Here is an 18005-nt window from a genome sequence, read left to right on the forward strand (position 1 = left end):
AATCCTGCAGGGCAGAAAGGTCCACCTGCTCAAGCCAGCACATGACTAGGCTCATTTGAAGTTCACCAGTGACCATCTGGATGATCCAGAGGAGGCATGGGAGAAGGTCATGTGGTCAGGTGAGACCAACCCTGTGTTTGGAGGATGAGAACAACACCAAGAACACCGTCCCAACTGTGAAACATGGGGGTGGAAACCTCATTTTTGGGGTGTTTTTCTGCAAAGGGGACAGAACAACTGCACCATATTGAAGGGAGGATGGATGACAATGACCCCAAACACACAGCCAGGCCAACTAAGGAGGGGCTCCGTAAGAAATATTTCAAGGTCCTAGAGTGGCCTAGCTAGTCTCTAGACCTGAACTCAATAGAAAATCTTTGGAGGGAGCTGAACTCTAAACCTGAAAGATCTGGAGAATATCTGTGTGCAGGAGTGGAACAAAATCCCTGCTGCAGTGTGCAAACTTGGTCAAGAACTACAGGAAACGTCTGACCTCTGCAATTGCAAACAAAGGTTTCCATACCAAATATTAAGGTCTGTTTTTCTGTTGTATCAAATACTTATTTCATGCAATAAAATGCAAATTAATAATTTAAAAATCATACAATTTGATTTTTTGAATTTTTTTTGATTCTGTCTCTCACAGTTGAATTGTAGCTACGATAAAACATACAGACCTCTCCATTCTTTGTAGGTGGGAAAACTTGCAAACTTGTCAGTGGATCAAATACTTATTTGTCTCACTGTGTGTCTATATATATATATATATATATATATATATATATATATATATATATATACGTATATATAGACACACACACAACATATAGAAAAAAATTATGCCCTTCCACAGTTTACACAGCACAAGGGAATTATTTATGATCAATCCAGTATTTTTTCTTCTTTTGTTTTTCTTTAGTGGCTTACTACTGCCCCATGTTGGTGTGAAGCATCATGGGATAGAGAGAACAGATGTTGGGATGCTCGGCAGTGGAATCTACTTTAGTAATTCAATGAGGTCAGTTCAGAAATACATATATATAGAAAATATGAAATATATCTACTTTCTTTCAATTCCCCCCCACCCCAAAATGCATAGAACGCTGCTGTCTACTGGATGGGAGTATGAATAGTGACCAACGTTGGTGTTTTAGCAGTGGCAACCTGAGTAACAGGTTGCCTTGAACGAACAGTCGCTGGGTGTTGTGTTCTTATCTGCTGGAATCCTTGATGGAACAGCTTTCTGTCCGCTCTCTAAAGGTTTTGTTCCTTTGACCTTTGCTAACTCTTGAAAAGTTTTTTTCGTTCTCATCTGAGACGTCTGCATTGATGTTTAGTGTCCCAGACATGGGAAGTCAACGGTGTGTAATATTATTAAGAAATACAAACAGTATAGTAAATCTGTGTCAATTAGGTAGCTCTCAAAAGACGAGTGACTATGCTAGAAGGAGACGAGTATGTGCCATATATTCTTTTGGGTTCCAGAATATACAGAGTGTCTCAAAAAATGTACCCAAAAAATGTATTTTGACAGCACAGAAAAACCAATCAATATTATCAGACATTTTCTGTATGACCATGTGACTGAAGCATGTAATTTTTCTCCCCAATGCACAGTTTTTAGTTCAGGCTTTCCTTTTTGATGTTTTACGCCACATGATCAATGTAACCTTCTCATCTGAGTTTCCTAAGAAACAAATCATCCATCTCCAGTTTTGCAGAAAACCACCTAGCAAATTCAAGTCTCCTTGCCATTTGCTGGGGAGTTAGTTTGCTCTGAGACTGAATGGAAAGAGATGCAAGTCAGCTCTTAGGATGCGTTGCACAGAACAACGATGAATGTTAGTTTCTGCAGTGAGAAGCCAAATGAATTTTCTCGGACTTCACCCAACTGACTCTCTCACAGCATCCACATATTCCACTGAACATCCAGTTCTTCTTCTACCACTGTGTCTTTTGTTCAAATTGCACACAGTTCCCACAGTGGAAAACGTAGTAACAGTTCCACTAATTGTTTTTCGATTTGGTGCATCAGCTGTGTGAAAGAATCCTTGATACCTACGCTGGACCTGAACCGCTGTTTTGTTTGGTGTTCTCTGAATTAGGGTCAACTGTGGCATTTTTCTGGACTGTAATGTCTGGCAGAACAAACTTTAGGGTTCCTGAAATGAAAAAAACAAAAACATTATTTCCCAGTAAAACCATTCCCTGGTATTCATATTTCAGAGTACTTTTGGATAAATGTTTTTGAGATACCCTATATTCTGGATCACCTGAATCATTTATTTCCAGGAACATTATCTATATGCTGACCAAATTTCATTAAAATCTGTTTGTTACTTTTTGAGCTATTTTGCTAACAGGCATACAGCCAGACAAATGTCAACCTCATAACCAGAGGTAACTATTCTAACTATTTTTGTGGAAAAAATAACATGAAGGACATAACTTTGTTTCAGCTACCACACGGACAAGTGACAGAGCCGTCAGTGTTTTCAGATGACAAAGTCACATTGCCTAGTAAAAGATTCTTTGTTTTAGAACCAGTTTGAAATACTCCAAGCCCAGTGAGACAGATGGCTCTCGGCTGCTTTTGGTGTGTGATGTGGCTTTGGGTCAATGCAAAAATGTTAACAAAAAGGACCCGACACTGACCCAGGCCCCTGAGGGATACCACAGTGTGCACGGGCGCTGTAGCACCCCCAGAATTCACACTGATTTTGAGGTAAGTGTGTTTATGAATAAATGTAGATATGGGTAATTCTGCAGTAATGGAATTGCAATCATTCCAAATTTTGAATGGTATCTAACATATGGCCAGACTTTGCTGTCATTGTAATTCCATTACCATAGAATTGCCTGTGTATGCATGCAAAGTTGCTACATATTGTCAAGTTTCTGAATTGTATCTGTGTCAGAACCTGTGTACTCTAACATCTAAAAATCCTGTGCTGCAGGATGATGAGTTTGTGGTCTACAGTCCTGATCAGGTGAAGCTAAAATACGTTGTTCAGTTCAGCGTCGATGGCGACGAGTTGAGGGAGTTTAACCGTAGTATGGACACACCCGTGGAGCTGTTTGCACCTTCTTCTGGTGAAGGTGTGTATTGTACCTCTGTGTCACACAAGAAATTCAGGTTGGCTGAATTTTAATGCTGCCAGGTTTTCTGGAGGCTCTGCAGAGAGTCACCTGTGTCAAAAGATGCAAACCTACGTGAGCTAAATTCAAACTACAAAGCAATCCACACTCAAGGGACAATCAAGTCTTATTTTCCAAATTTGTGGGTATTAAATATTTTACAGAATGTGATTTTGCATTTGCTTTGAGATGTCAGGTTTTTTTTTTTTTTTATTTGATTACAGGAAGCAAATAGCAGTACTTTTTTATCCACAGTGCTCTCTTCTAATGAGGATGGTGTTGAAACCAGTAAGGACCCTCTGGATGATGTGGCGGCTGGACTGATGGACAGCTCCGGACAGCAGCTCCCGTTGCAGGCTGTCAATATAAAGTGTAAACTGATGGATATGCTTTCTCAGGTACAGTAAATCTGTCTGACAATGTCTGTAATTTATTTATTTTTTGTAACATGATAAAATCCCTGTACATGCAGTTGGGACAGCCCAGTTCAGCATGTTGCTGGAGCTTCAAACCAGCCTACATGGTTATGAGTATTATGGCTCTATCTTGACGATAGATGCAAAAACGTGTTGTGTAAAGAGCACAAATCCAATACGTGTCTAAGGTCTAATAATTGGTATTGAGAGGGTACTTAATAAACAGAGTGTTAAACTGGGCACATGAAGCAAAACACTGCATTTCTATAGCGCCTTTCCATCCAATGCAGATACTCTATGTGCTTTTCAGTAATGCCTTCAACTCACCCATTCATACACACTCGCACATCGCACACCAGTGTCAGCATGCTGTCATGCAAAGTGCTCAACCACATTCCAGGAACAACTAGGGAATTAAGAACCTAGCCAAAGACAATTTGCCTATTTTACAGGGAATCAAACCAAAGAGCCTCTGGGCACAGTCTGGCCTCTCTAACCTGTAGATTTCACCTCCCTAAATGTTCCTACATGACCAACCTGCACAATGTTAGAGATATTGGGGTTCCCCGTGTGTTGTGGGATCGGAAAAAGATCAGGTTGGGGAGGAGGTATTGCGGGAGGTTCTCTATTGCTTCACCTCAGGGAGTTGTGGTTGATGAGTGCTGCTCCTGTTTGCATGCTTTGAATGGTTTGTGGACAGAATTGTTTCTTCAGCAGTAAATCTCTCATTTCTGAGATTCAGTTCAATTCAATTTATTTATATAGCACCAAATCACAACACGAGTCCCCCTAAAGTGGCTCACATGTGTAAAGTCTAACTTCACCAACCCCTGCTGAGCAGGTTGCCATCTAAATAGCAGTGGACGAGGTACTGGCACCCTTGTGTCTTAAAGGGAATGCCTGATCAAAATCTGATTGGTTTGTCTCATGTTATGCCCAGACCTGTCTAACTAAGTGACTAAATACTACAATTTTCAGCCCAACTCACACTTCACACATAGCAAATATAAATAGCAAAGTTGAGTTGGACATTATCCACATGTATGTGCACTTCATACTTTCCATTGTGACAGTCAAGATGGTGCTAACATGAGCTAGAAGACATTTGTGTATATAATTTTGGCATAGTTACAATTAGTGCTTTCCCCTCCATATATTTGCTTTGTCAGCTACTGCAGATTACACTTATGTATCTTCTGATTATACTTCCCGATAAAAGCATATTTAATGGGAGGTTCAATGTTTGTTTTTTTTAACCCAGGCTGTATTTTTAGAAGTTGTGGGGTTCATCTTTTTACTTGGGATTAAAAATTAATTTAATTTGTGTTGTATTGATTTAGAATGCCAAGACATCATAGGCTAACTGGCTATATAATGTAATGGTGGGGAAAGCTAAAAACAACAACAAAAACAACTGACAGTAAACCACTTCTTTGCAGCACTGAACAGACAAAAATGTATGTCTCTGCTAGCATGGAGGGGGCGCGTTTACCTCACTAAATGTAAAGCAATTTTTAAACATTCGATTATACAGTTAGCCACTTACCTTAGCCTCATAGTCATCTGATGGCGCCACTATCCACGAGTCATTACAGGTTGATTGCTGATGAGGGGCTTGATTTTACAGAATGAGGTCCTCATCAGCAGTCAACTTGTAATGACCCCTTTAGGGTCCCACTCCATGCTACCAGACACTTTTAATGGCATTTTTGCAAATACTAAATATTATGTGCAGCTGACACTGTCTGTTGTTTGAATATTTTGGTGCTTCAACACTCACCTCTGTGCCATATCCCTGTATTTTTAAGTTAAAATATCTGTAAATCTGTCTTTTTGCTTAACCCCTTCCAGGTCATCATCTTCCAAAAATACACCAATCTGAGCTCTGTTCCCATTGAGGCAAAGTATGTATTCCCATTGGATGATTCTGCAGCAGTGTGTGGCTTTGAAGCCTTCATCAATGGGAAACATGTGGTGGGACAGGTAACGCAAACCACGCTGTGGTTTTTATTTGACATTACACCTGACTATTGTTCTTCAGGTTTATATTAGGCACATCATGGTTTATTTTCACTGTTTAATGACTGTTTTCATCAAAGCATTGATAGAAAAGGAGTAATACTGTGTTGAGCTGCACAAGTGGATGAAAACTAATATTTGTGTGGATTTGGAAATACAAACATCTGTGATAGCTACTGCAATGAAGCTGCATATAGTGAAGAGATGAAACGGTAATTGGCAAAATGATTTTATCAGAAAGACGTAAGGAAAATGAAATTCGTACAATTGTGAGCAAATTCTTTAAACCTTGGGATTGATGTCCCACATATCTGCCTGATTGTTTTCATGTCCACATTGTGCTGACCACATAATTGTTGAATAAACAGATTAAGTGGAATTGTGGTGGCTTGTGGGTGTTGACCATATTGTGAACACATAATTACTGCCTAAAAAAAGAAAAGCAAAGTTTATCTACTAAGCTCAAATGTATTAATCACTAAAATCTAAGGTTGCATGTCTGTCTCGTGATTGGGTCCATTTTCCCCTCATCATGTTATGCAGTACAGTGAAAAACTTGTCGTACATGAATTATATAACAGACATTCTATAGCAGAATCAAAGTGAGCAATTTGAATTGATTTCTATCTGTGTGGGTTACAGGTGGAGGAGAAAGAAAAGGCCCGGAAGGAGTACAAGAAGGCTATAGAGAAAGGTCATGGAGCTTACCTCATGGACCAGGATGCCCCTGTAGGTCAAAGAGCTGGTCCATGTTCTGATATGAGTCACCTCAGCAATGTGACATTTTGCATTGTTAAACTGGTGAATCGTGCCAAAACATCTTACAGTATTTTTAATAACCATTATTGGGATTATTATTCTTGTTGTTTTTGAATTTATTTAACCAATGTTGAACCGTGTCTATGGAGCAGGTAACTCAGTGGATAAGGAGCTGGCCTGCCAAAATGTAAACCTAGATTTGACTCCTGCTCACATTACCTGTTTATGTCCTTGGACAAGACATTTCATATTCATGGTCTCAGTTCATTTAGCTGTAAATGGGCACCCGCCTTTGCTGGGGAGGTAACCTAATCAGATTGGTGTCCAATCCAAGGGCAGTTATGGACTTTTATTCACATCACACTATTGAATCCTGGAAATAAGCACCACCATCAACAGATCCTAGCATCTATATAGGACTTTTAACCAGTTATTAGAGTAACGCGCTACTCTAATCTGACCGCTCCCCCACAACACCCCTATATTAAAAGTACACTTTTGAAGACAATATTTCATACTACTACTACAAATTCTATAATAATAACATTGCAATAAATCTGGAAGTAGTTTTTGGGATTGGGATGCTTCATCATGGGATTGGAATGCTTCATCATGACATCAGATTACAGTGGATGTGATGTCATCTTTATGCCCCTTGCAGGACGTCTTCACGATCAGTGTGGGCAACCTGCCTCCTGCTGCAACTGTCCTCATTAAAGTCACCTTTGTGTCCGAGCTTATCATCAAGGATGGGAGTGTTTTCTTCTTCCTGCCTGGGAGTGTGGCTCCATGGCAGCAAAGCGCAGCCCTCAACCAGACCACCCAGGTAAGGAAACTCTAGGCCCGATTCCCACTCAGTGTATTGGATAAACCAACTTCTGGGGCCAAAGATTACGAGGTAAAACATTTCATGGTAAAACATGAAGGAAAGGTGACCTACATTTTTTGCAGTATCTTTAATCACAGCAACTAATTTATTAAAGAAAAAAATTACCTCCACAAACGTGGTTATTTTGTCACCCAGGACTGTTTGTGTGCTTGTTGGGTTCTTAGCAGTTGGAGCAGAAAAGCCGTCAACCAGTATTAATTAATATTAGTGAGAATAGTTTGGTGTGGTCTGGATGAAGAATTTATGAATTATTATTAAAGAAGGGGGCAGTGCCAAGATCTTTAAAACTTTGTTATTATTCGTATTAATATGAGACTAGTTTTCAATAGCCGTCACGCTTGACCGAGTCTGGAACTTGAGAAATTTGTGGATGAAGTTGAAAAAAGAACTCAGAAATTTTGTAATCTTTTCTTTATCTTGGTAAAATTGGGCATTTTGAACTTTGGTAGATGTACGTGCTCAACTAAGGGAACTTTGTTCAGTTTATTTATTTAAACAAATATTTTCCTTTTTTACAGCGGGTGTTTAATGGTTTAAAAAACACAAAAATACTTCCCGCACATTTCAAGTGGTACCAGTCCAACATTTTATTTTCAGATTATACTCAATATATCTGGCTTCTGCATAAGGCTGTTTATCAGATAGGTAATCATTAACTGAGGTCTAATATTTAGTTTGTTTTTGTTATACATTGTGAGAGGATTCATTCTGTTTTACATTGTGGGCAATTGTTTGTAAGGAAAAACACAGGAAGACCTGTTATGTTACAGTATCAATTTTGAAGTCATCCTGGTTTTTTCCCACAGGTCACTGTGGAAAAGGTACGTGTGACTGATCAGGGAGAAAGTACGAGGTGAGAAAATGCATAATATACATCATTTTATGCTTTTTAATGGTTACTTGTCATCAATAATATCTGATTTTTGGGACAATGTTTCTGCCTTTTACTGCAGTCACTGGTATTATCTAGTGATTAGTTTACTGTCAACTAGGTGACTACATTGGGCCCTCTCTTACATCAGATGCAAAAAAAAGTTCGCAACGTGGCTCAAGTGTCATTGCTAGTTTCCAGCAGACCCAGTTGCCATATACACACCCTGCGCACAAGTTGTGTAAATAGGATGTATACTTGTGTGGGCATGCACAGTGTTGCTGTGAGGCAGCAGAAAATGATTGCGCCAGAGACCAAATTGCACCAAGGTTTTTTTTTTTTTGGCATTTATATCGCACAATATTCAAATGCATTGTCTGATGTTTTACGGACGCTATACCGGTCCATCGTGGTGAAGGAGGAGCTGAGCCAGAAGGCGAGGCTCTCAAATTACCTGTCCATTTACGCTCCTATCATCACTTATGGCCATGAACTTTGGGTAATGACTGAAAGATTTAGATCGCGGATACAAGTGGCGGAAATGGGATTTCTACATCAAGTATCTGGGTCTACACTCCAGGACAGGGTGTCAAGCTCGACTATCCGGGAGGGACTCTGAGTAGAGCCTCTGCTCCTTCACATGGAAAGTAGTCAGCTGAAGTGGTTCTGACACCTGGTGATGATGCCCCGTGGTCGTCTCCTGAAGGAGAACTTCCAGGCACATCCAACTGGCAGGAGACCCCGGGGAAGACCCAGGACAAGTTGGTAGGATTATATTTCCCAGCTGGCTTGGGAACACCTTGGGATCCTCTAGAAGAGTTACAGGACTTGGGAGAGGATAGGGCAGTGTGGAATGAGCTGCTTGGTCTGCTGCCATGGTGACCTGGACCCAGATACCTCACATAAGCAGGTTCACAACACACATATGCTCTGCTTGTACACACAGGGATGCATGTTACTATATCAATGCAGAATGACACCCAATGGAAAACAAAATTTAAAAATGAAATAAAAGTAAAAATAACTCAAGATAATGGCCAGAACTTTAATAATAGTGGTTCGTATCACATTTTATTCTTATCTGGGTTCCATGTCAGTGGAACACCAAAATAGAACTGTCTGCCCAAGATGGGTTAGAGGTGATCAGGTGAACTCAGATGGAGGATGAGGAGGTGTCTTAAGGAGTAGGTTCTCAACTACTCCGCCTCATGGTGCTTTGGTGGCTGTTCACATAAATGACATGCTAGCACAGCTCAACGCTGTGTGTGCTGGTACATTTCCTTACCAGAAAACCTCTCACTTAAGCAAACCATCTAAATAGCAGTGTGCCAGGGTGAAGTACATACCACTCTTAAAGGTAATGACAGATGACAGTCTGGTTGGTTTGATTCATGTTTTGTCCGAAATACATGCAGGTGACAAATGCAGAGACTTTTGTGCCCTTCTGTTTATTTTTGCTCTCAGATTAGCTGGCATGTGAATGGCAAAGAGGAGTTTGACATGCCCCAAATACACTTGTACTGTGCCCATCTCACCACACAGTATGCATCATCAAGATAGGGGCCATTAGGAGCTCTGGTTATAATTTTTTTTTTTTTTGTCTGATTTAGCAAGAACCCACCAAATATTTGCTCCTACAGAGTTTGTCATCATCCTGTAATATTTAATAAAATAAGAAGTTCAGTGTTGTGCTCTTCCCCCCAGAGAATTCACTCTGGACATGTCCATTGAGATGCCCTATGAGATCACAAACCTGCAGTGCATCACTCACAAAATCAAGATGAAGGTATTTTCCATATTTGTTATGCTTTTTATTCACTTTCCTTCTGTAGCGGTTTTTACATATTGTATTTGGTTTGAGCACGTTCTGTAATGGCTATTGCACAACTGGAGACCCCTGAGCAGAGAACACCAGTGCAGTCCAAACTTAATGACATCTGTGTTGAAATAAGCAAAGATGTTAACAAGCAAATTAAAGTCAGTCCGATGTATATGTTTGACAGTTTAACAGCTTTGCCATGCATTAAGGAAAAAATAAACTTCAGTCCAAGCTGCTTCATAATGTTTTCATGTATTATTTATTCCCATCAATTTAACATATTTCAGCATTGTAGTAGTAAAACTAGAACATTTTAGTCCTGAGTAATAGTGATTGAACAATGTTTAGTTGTTAAAACACTTTAATTCTCATTATTATTACTATATGTTCAAAAAAATGGACTTTTACTCTTACGAGGGGCCCTTCCATCCCTTCTGTCTACACACCTGTACAGTCTGGGCGAACAGAAAGAAAACAGCCATGGTGATCAGAAAAATGTGTTTGCTTATGTGGCTAGCAATACCTGATTGGGTGGTAAGAAGGTTATATCACATGTGCCATCTGCCAGAAACAGATTTATTGCATATTTGAAGCAAAGGAAAGTGAAATATTTTTAAAATGCTCCAGTGGGCAGTAGTGACTGATGGGCAATGTTATCGACACTGTGCCATGAAACAGATGTGCGCTGAATAAAATCAACATGTTGCGTGGACACAAGCGAGTCTTAATGTGCATTTAAAACATACACCACATGGCTCTGCAATAATAATGGGCACATGAGACAATCTGGCACTGGAGTGAAGCAGTCATGTTGGTTAAATAGTGTACAATCCAGTTAATCTGGAAACAAGAGTGCACGTCAACCCAGAACTTGAGTTCCAAGGAAGTAAAGCCAGCAACATGCAACCGGAGCAGGACTAAAATAAAAGCGCAAGGAGCATAACAACACAGAGGAGATATCACTAGGAGTACCACCAAAGATAAACACAAGACATACTACGCGTTGGAGAAAACACTGGAAGGAACAGCAACCTAGAGGTCAGAAAACTAAGTCCAGAACGTGAACCATTAAAAGTTCCTTTTAGAAAACCTGTACATACATCTAGATACATCTAGATAGACAAACATTATAAACATTTTATATTGACATAAATAATTAAATAAATAAATATCTTCAAATTAAGGTCAAAGTAAAGAATTGAGATTTCTGTTTAAAACATGCAAGGTTATCTTTCCAGAAACAACTTCTCAATAAAATGCCATCCAATTGCTTTGGTATAATTGTAATAACAAATTGATTATTCTAATTTTCTTGTAAAATAATTTGCAGAATTACTAAAATTTCAGGTTTTATAGAAAATCTGGTCCTTGCAGCCATTCTGCTTGTGTACACCTGATCCCGTCAGATCTCAGCAGGTCCTGATTAGTGCTCAGCCGGGAGTCCTCAGTAAGATGAGGGGCTGTGTGTGTTTCACATGCAGAAATGAAGTTGTGTCAAGAAGAGCATCAGGAGTAAAACGTGTGCTAAATCCCCATGCAGATCTGTACTTGATCCGCTGTGGCGTCCTTGAGCCACTGGGGGCAGCTGAAAGACATGTAACAACATAAAAATATGGCTGCCAGTCATCTTGCAATGTTATAAAATTCTTTTTAAAAAACTCTGTTTTCCTTCATCCCCTCCAACATAGAAAAGAATTTTGTTCCACCACGTGTCCAACTTTTTCAGCCAGGTTTAGGATGACAGCTGGCATTAACGCCTTATGTTGACATCTCCATGTTAAAAACATTTATAGCATTTCCTGGTTCTACCCTTATTTGCAGATTAGCCACAATGCTTTCTTTCAGGTTTAGACAAAACATTTGTGATCAAGTAATGGGAAATGACTTTAATAGTTCTGTAGTAATTCTGACATCAGTCCCAGCAAACCAACAGATGGATGCGAATTTTAAAAAGTTCCTCTTTGGCTGTGGTGATAATCATTACTTATATTTGGAATCCTCCCCTTTCTCATGTTTGTCATTTTTTCTGCAATTTTTGTGTGTGTGTGTGTGTGTGTGTGTGTGTGTGTGTGTGTGTGTGTGTGTGTGTGTGTGTGTGTGTGTGTGTGTGTGTGTGTGTGTGTGTGTGTGTGTGTGTGTGTGTGTGTGTGTGTGTGTGTGTGTGTGTGTGTGTGTGTGTGTGCTGGTACGACTCCATAGAGGACGGACTGTAAGGCGGTTGTGAGTGTGCTTCCTGGAGAGGTCTTGGGTCCAGATGGTTTCCAGCTGTCAATCACTCTCTCTGAGATCCACCTACCAAGAATGTGGGTGGAGAATCATCCTGACAGAGACAGCCAGGTCAGTCTCAGTCTCTCTCTCTCTCTCTCTCTCTCTCATATACACACACACTCAGTGTGTATTTCTCTCTCCTCCAGGCCTGTATGCTAGTTTTCTATCCAGAGTTTGACATCACTTCCAAATCGACGTCTGATGAAGTTGTCTTTTTATTGGACGCTTCTGGATCCATGTGCAAAGAGACTCTCCGCGACGCTCGCAGAATCGCCCTACAAGTCCTGAAGACCCTCGATCGCAACCTCAGAGTCAATGTTATCATCTTCAGCACAGGTTGGTTCTTGTTGCTTTGAGCAAACCCTGTTTTGTGCAGAGTCGCCCCAGCGAATCCAGCACAGACCCACATAGAGATTTGGCGCCGATTTTACAGCGGGTGCCGTTCCTGATGCAGATTTACAGTGCATCCAAAAAGTATTCATAGCACGTCAGTTTTTCTGCATTTTGCTGTGTTACAGCCTTAATCCACAATGGTCAATCAGTTTCAGATCTGAGCTCTGGCTGGGCCGCTCATGGACATTCACAGAGTGAATATTTATATTTAATATGCCTACAAACAGACGGGCCACTTTTAACAGCCGGGTGTTCTTGAGCCAGGCACATTGCTATTTAGACTGTGGACGATGAAAGAAGTGGTTTTTTTTTGTAGTCAGTAAATTTGCCTATAAAGCATCAAGTTGAACTGACGCAGATGAAGCAGCCAGGCCCAAGATGACTATGTTCTTCCAGCTGCAAAATGCTTCCGCTACAGGTACAGAAGTGTATTAGGTATGTTTTTTTTCCTTTGTCAACAGAATCATAAATTATAGAGCCAGTTTAGCAGAACTGAACGGAAACTAGCTTTCACAAGAAAGAATTGTGCAAGACACACAAGAAATGCAAGATACAGAATATCCAGAAAGTATTCACAGTGCTTCACTTTTTCCAATTTTTTTGTTACAGCCTTATTTCAAATAGGAGTAAATTCTTTTTTTTTTTTTCCCCTCAAAATTCTACTCACAACACCCCATAATGAGAACATGAAAAACGTTTTTTTTAGAAATTATTACAAGCTGGCTTGGTCACTTGCGTATTCCTCCCAGGTCTTCCAGTCAGTGGAGCAGCTCTTGAGGTTGTGCTTCAGGAGACCCTTGTAGCATTTCTTCTTCCCTCCTCTGGACCATTTTACTTCGCTCAGCTGGGAGTAGATCTGCTTGGGAAGTCAGCTGTCATCCATTCTAACGACGTGACCCACCCATCGAAACTGATTTCTGATAATGACTCCCGTAATGCTCTCGAGCTTGGCTTCAGCCAGGATGCTAATGTTGGTACAGTAGTGTTTCCACCTGGTATGGAGGATACTCCTCAGGCAGCACTGGTGGAATCGCTCGAGGGTATTCAGGTGGCGGCGGTGGATGGTTCAGGCAAGGAGAAGGATTCTTGGGGCCCATGATTGACAGGGGCAGAGACAGGCCCCAAATACAGTTTTAATACTGACAAAATAATATGGGGGTGGCTCAGTAAGATTTCTTTTCACAGGGCCCAAAATACCTGGCAGCGCCCCTGGGTCCAGGTATCAGATGTGTAGAGCAGGGTTGGCATGACAACTGTGTTGTAGATGAGGATTTTTATCTCATGTTGTATGTAGACCTGGGTTCATTTTTATCTCCCCAGTATGAAATACGGGGGGATCTAACAATCAGCTCGTCCATCCATCTGTCTTTCCTTCCTTTTTCACTTGTTAGCGCCATATCTCAGGAATTAGTTGACCAATTTCATTCATATTTAGCACAAGGGTGTACATGGGTGATCCGCTGACACTAGTCGATTACAGTGGCATTGGGGTCAGTTTCAAGGTCACAGTGAGATATTCAAGATATTGTCATTGCCACCCTTGTTAGCACAATATCTCAAGAATCAGCTGACCAGTTTCATTCATGAAAATTCAGGAAGATTTATCTTCTATTATACATTCCAAATCTAAGGTGGAACTCTACTAGTGTATACTAAGGTACACCTAAATATCTAAAAAAAAAAAAAAGCAGAGTCACTTAGGTGCCTGGTCTTGAGAACCAGGGATGGTAGGTTTAAAAGCTTTTTTATCCCATGGGACCTCAAGTTTGGGCAATGTGGAAAATGCAAATAAAATTAATTTAAAAATAAAATTAATAAAAAAAACAAAGTATCCTTACATTTTCTTTGACTTCTATTTCATTGCAGGCAGTATGAACCCAGGATGTTTCATGTTTTGTGTGGTCAGCTTCATTTCATTTGTAAATATACCTCCATTCCTGCATTTAAAGGCTGGAATACATTCCAAAAAAAGGTGGGAGTGGGGCAAATTATTCTAAATATAAGAATTATATTTACAGCTGGTTTTCTTGAGATGAGTCCAGGGATGAACACTACATTAACATTTCCAAGTCACTAAGTATGTCTTTGGGCTTCATTTATATTAGTCATGAAAAAAATGACAAACAAATCCTATTGGGGGTCTGTACTGGATTCACTTGGGCGAGCCTGAGCAAAACGCATCAACCTAAAGACAAGCAAAAACAACAACAGGAGAGCAGTTTGTTGGGGACAAAATAGGATTTTAGATCTTTGTTTGGTGGTGTGTGTGTGTGTGGCGGGGGGGGGGGGGGGGGGGGTATTACTGAATGAAGATGAAACTTGGGGTCTCTGAGTAATTTAGTCCCTATTACATCTCTGAAGCCTCAGAAGTACCTTTCTGCAGGTAAATAGTAAATATGGATTATACCTTTAAAGTAGCTCATTCAGCTGTGACTGTAGGACATTTATATCATAGTATATCATTTCATATCATTTTTATCATCAGTATGTGTTCAAGATGTAGAAAAAGGAAAACCCAATGTGTGTTCAAGATGTAGAAAAAGGAAAACCCAACGACATAGTTGGTAATTTTCTTCAAACTTTGTTTGACAGATCACACAGAAGCTTTTGTGAAAGCAGAACCGCTTGTCACATCTTTTCAGGCAGCTGAAAACTTCATCAAGGTGAGAGGCAAAAGACACACACACACACACATATCTTAATACAGATTAAGTTTCTGTATTCTCATGGACATAAAGGAGTATTTTTCTCTGCTACTCCTCTCAATGCTTGAATTCACTCTCTGTCTCTGTGCGCTTCAAGTCGTCCCCTCTAGTACGAGCCAACACTGAGCTGTGGCGCCCCCTGCGAGCTCTCAGCCTTCTGCCGCCGTCTCGTGGCATCCGTAACTTGTTGCTGCTGTCAGATGGTCACATCCAGAACGCTGAGCTCACACTCCAGCTGCTCAGAGACGGCGTCCAGCACACACGCCTCTTCACCTGCGGCCTCAGGTCTGAACAGCTTGAATGGTCACAATCACATGAGGTTGGCTTTTGATTTTCTTAGTTAATGGTTCAATCCCAGTTTGAATAAAATGCCCAACACCACCCTAAAATCATAAAAAAATTTCCCAACATCTAAACGCTGTTGAGTTCTTCTGTAATACTCATTTTGCTGCATAAATAGACAAACATCTATTTTGCTACTTTTTATTCTTTAAAAATGTCTTTGTCTTGTTTTTTGTTTTTGTTTGTTGTTGTTTTTTGTTATTACCTCAGCCCAACAGCCAATCGGCACATGCTGAGAGCCCTTGCCCAGGCAGGGGGCGGAGCCTATGAATTCTTTGACACAAAAACCAAACACAACTGGGTCGAAAAGGTAAGACTGATAATCTGCAGACTGTCTCGCTGTGGTTTAGGGGTCCCACAGTGTGGATGTTTTTTTTTTTTTCTTGAGTTTCTGTTGCATTGTTTCTTTTTAAGAACATACCAAGTAGTTTGTATTGACAGAACCATTATATTGATGGATGTGTTTTTGTTTTTCAGTATACAAATGGTTTGCTTCACTTTGTATTAATCACATCAACTCCAATTAGAAAAGCAGCACTGGCAGACAACTCTAAAGTTTTATTGTCATAGTTTGAAATGAGATTAATTCACATCTTTGATTTACAGGTCTAGTGTTAGCGTTGTATCTGATTTTGTGCTCTTATACTGTAATGTGATTAAATGGTTCAGACTGATGGATGTATTTCATCATCCCTGATGCAAACCTGTCACAATAGGGATTACACAATACCGTCAACACTGAGAAATCACTTTTTCCACGACAACAATACAGAACCCCCACCAATCTGGAATTGTTTTTATTTATTTATTTATTTATTTTTGTGACACCAGGGAGAAATAATACCAATGAAATAATAAAAATAAGGCCAAATATCCATTAAGATGGAAATGGCTTATAAAGTGCAGACCTGGCAGCCTGCCCAAAATTAAAAGAAAGGAGCTGTGCCCTCAGCCAGACATAATCAAGTTATTCAACTAGGAACAAAAATCGCAGCAAATGCTCCCGTTGAACTTGAACTTATTTATTTGACATACAACTCGTCAATAACAAAAAACTGATATACAAGACAATTCCACAGTGACATGTGTGACCAAAAAGGGGTGAGCAGAAGCAAAGCTTATAAACGCCCACCCTCTGTATACATACATACACTCAACAAAAATATAAACGTAACACTTTTGGTTTTGCTCCCATTTTGTATGAGATGAACTCAAAGATCTAAAACTTTTTCCACATACACAATATCACCATTTCCCTCAAATATTGTTCGCAAACCAGTCTAAATCTGTGATAGTGAGCACTTCTCCTTTGCTGAGATAATCCATCCCACCTCACAGGTGTGCCATATCAAGATGCTGATTAGACACCATGATTAGTGCACAGGTGTGCCTTAGACTGCCCACAATAAAAGGCCACTCTGAAAGGTGCAGTTTTATCACACAGCACAATGCCACAGATGTCGCAAGATTTGAGGGAGCGTGCAGTTGGCCTGCTGACAGCAGGAATGTCAACCAGAGCTGTTGCTCGTGTATTGAATGTTCATTTCTCTACCATAAGCCGTCTCCAAAGGCGTTTCAGAGAATTTGGCAGTACATCTAACCAGCCTCACAACCGCAGACCACGTGTAACCACACCAGCCCAGGACCTCCACATCCAGCATGTTCACCTCCAAGATCGTGTGAGACCAGCCACTCGGACAGCTGCTGAAACAATCAGTTTGCATAACCAAAGAATTTCTGCACAAACTGTCAGAAACCGTCTCAGGGAAGCTCATCTGCATGCTCGTCATCCTCATCGGGGTCTCGACCTGACTCCAGTTCGTCGTCGTAACTGACTTGAGTGGGCAAATGCTCACATTCGCTGGCGTTTGGCACGTTGGAGAGGTGTTCTCTTCACGGATGAGTCCCAGTTCACACTCTTCAGGGCAGATGGCAGACAGCGTGTGTGGCGTCGTCTGGGTGAGCGGTTTTCTGATGTCAATGTTGTGGATCGAGTGGCCTATGGTGGCGGTGGGGTTATGGTATGGGCAGGCGTCTGTTATGGATGAAGAACACAGGTACATTTTATTGATGGCATTTGAATGCACAGAGATACCGTGACGAGATCCTGAGGCCCATTGTTGTGCCATACATCCAAGAACATCACCTCATGTTGAAGCAGGATAATGCACGGCCCCATGTTGCAAGGATCTGTACACAATTCTTGGAAGCTGAAAATGTCCCAGTTCTTGCATGACCGGCATACTCACCGGACATGTCACCCATTGAGCATGTTTGGGATGCTCTGGACCGGCGTATACGACAGCGTGTACCAGTTCCTGCCAATATCCAGCAACTTCGCACAGCCATTGAAGAGGAGTGGACCAACATTGCACAGGCCACAATT

The 18005-nt window shown here is 40.7% G+C and overlaps 1 protein-coding gene across 1 annotated transcript in view; it reads left to right on the forward strand.

Annotated features, from left to right (window-relative positions):
* parp4 (poly (ADP-ribose) polymerase family, member 4) overlaps positions 1-18005 on the forward strand; it is a 65113-nt gene that overhangs the window by 4527 nt on the left and 42581 nt on the right. The window contains exons 6-19 of the mRNA XM_034186077.1: positions 920-1018; positions 2542-2725; positions 2958-3099; positions 3394-3536; positions 5406-5537; positions 6216-6302; positions 6994-7158; positions 8028-8074; positions 9797-9878; positions 12111-12248; positions 12326-12515; positions 15165-15235; positions 15375-15562; positions 15830-15929. Coding sequence (XP_034041968.1) covers positions 920-1018; positions 2542-2725; positions 2958-3099; positions 3394-3536; positions 5406-5537; positions 6216-6302; positions 6994-7158; positions 8028-8074; positions 9797-9878; positions 12111-12248; positions 12326-12515; positions 15165-15235; positions 15375-15562; positions 15830-15929 — 1768 coding nt within the window. The remainder of the gene's footprint in view (positions 1-919; positions 1019-2541; positions 2726-2957; positions 3100-3393; positions 3537-5405; positions 5538-6215; positions 6303-6993; positions 7159-8027; positions 8075-9796; positions 9879-12110; positions 12249-12325; positions 12516-15164; positions 15236-15374; positions 15563-15829; positions 15930-18005) is intronic.

The sequence above is a fragment of the Thalassophryne amazonica genome, chromosome 14 (genome assembly GCF_902500255.1).
Source record: "Thalassophryne amazonica chromosome 14, fThaAma1.1, whole genome shotgun sequence".
Taxonomy (NCBI): Eukaryota; Metazoa; Chordata; class Actinopteri; order Batrachoidiformes; family Batrachoididae; genus Thalassophryne; species Thalassophryne amazonica.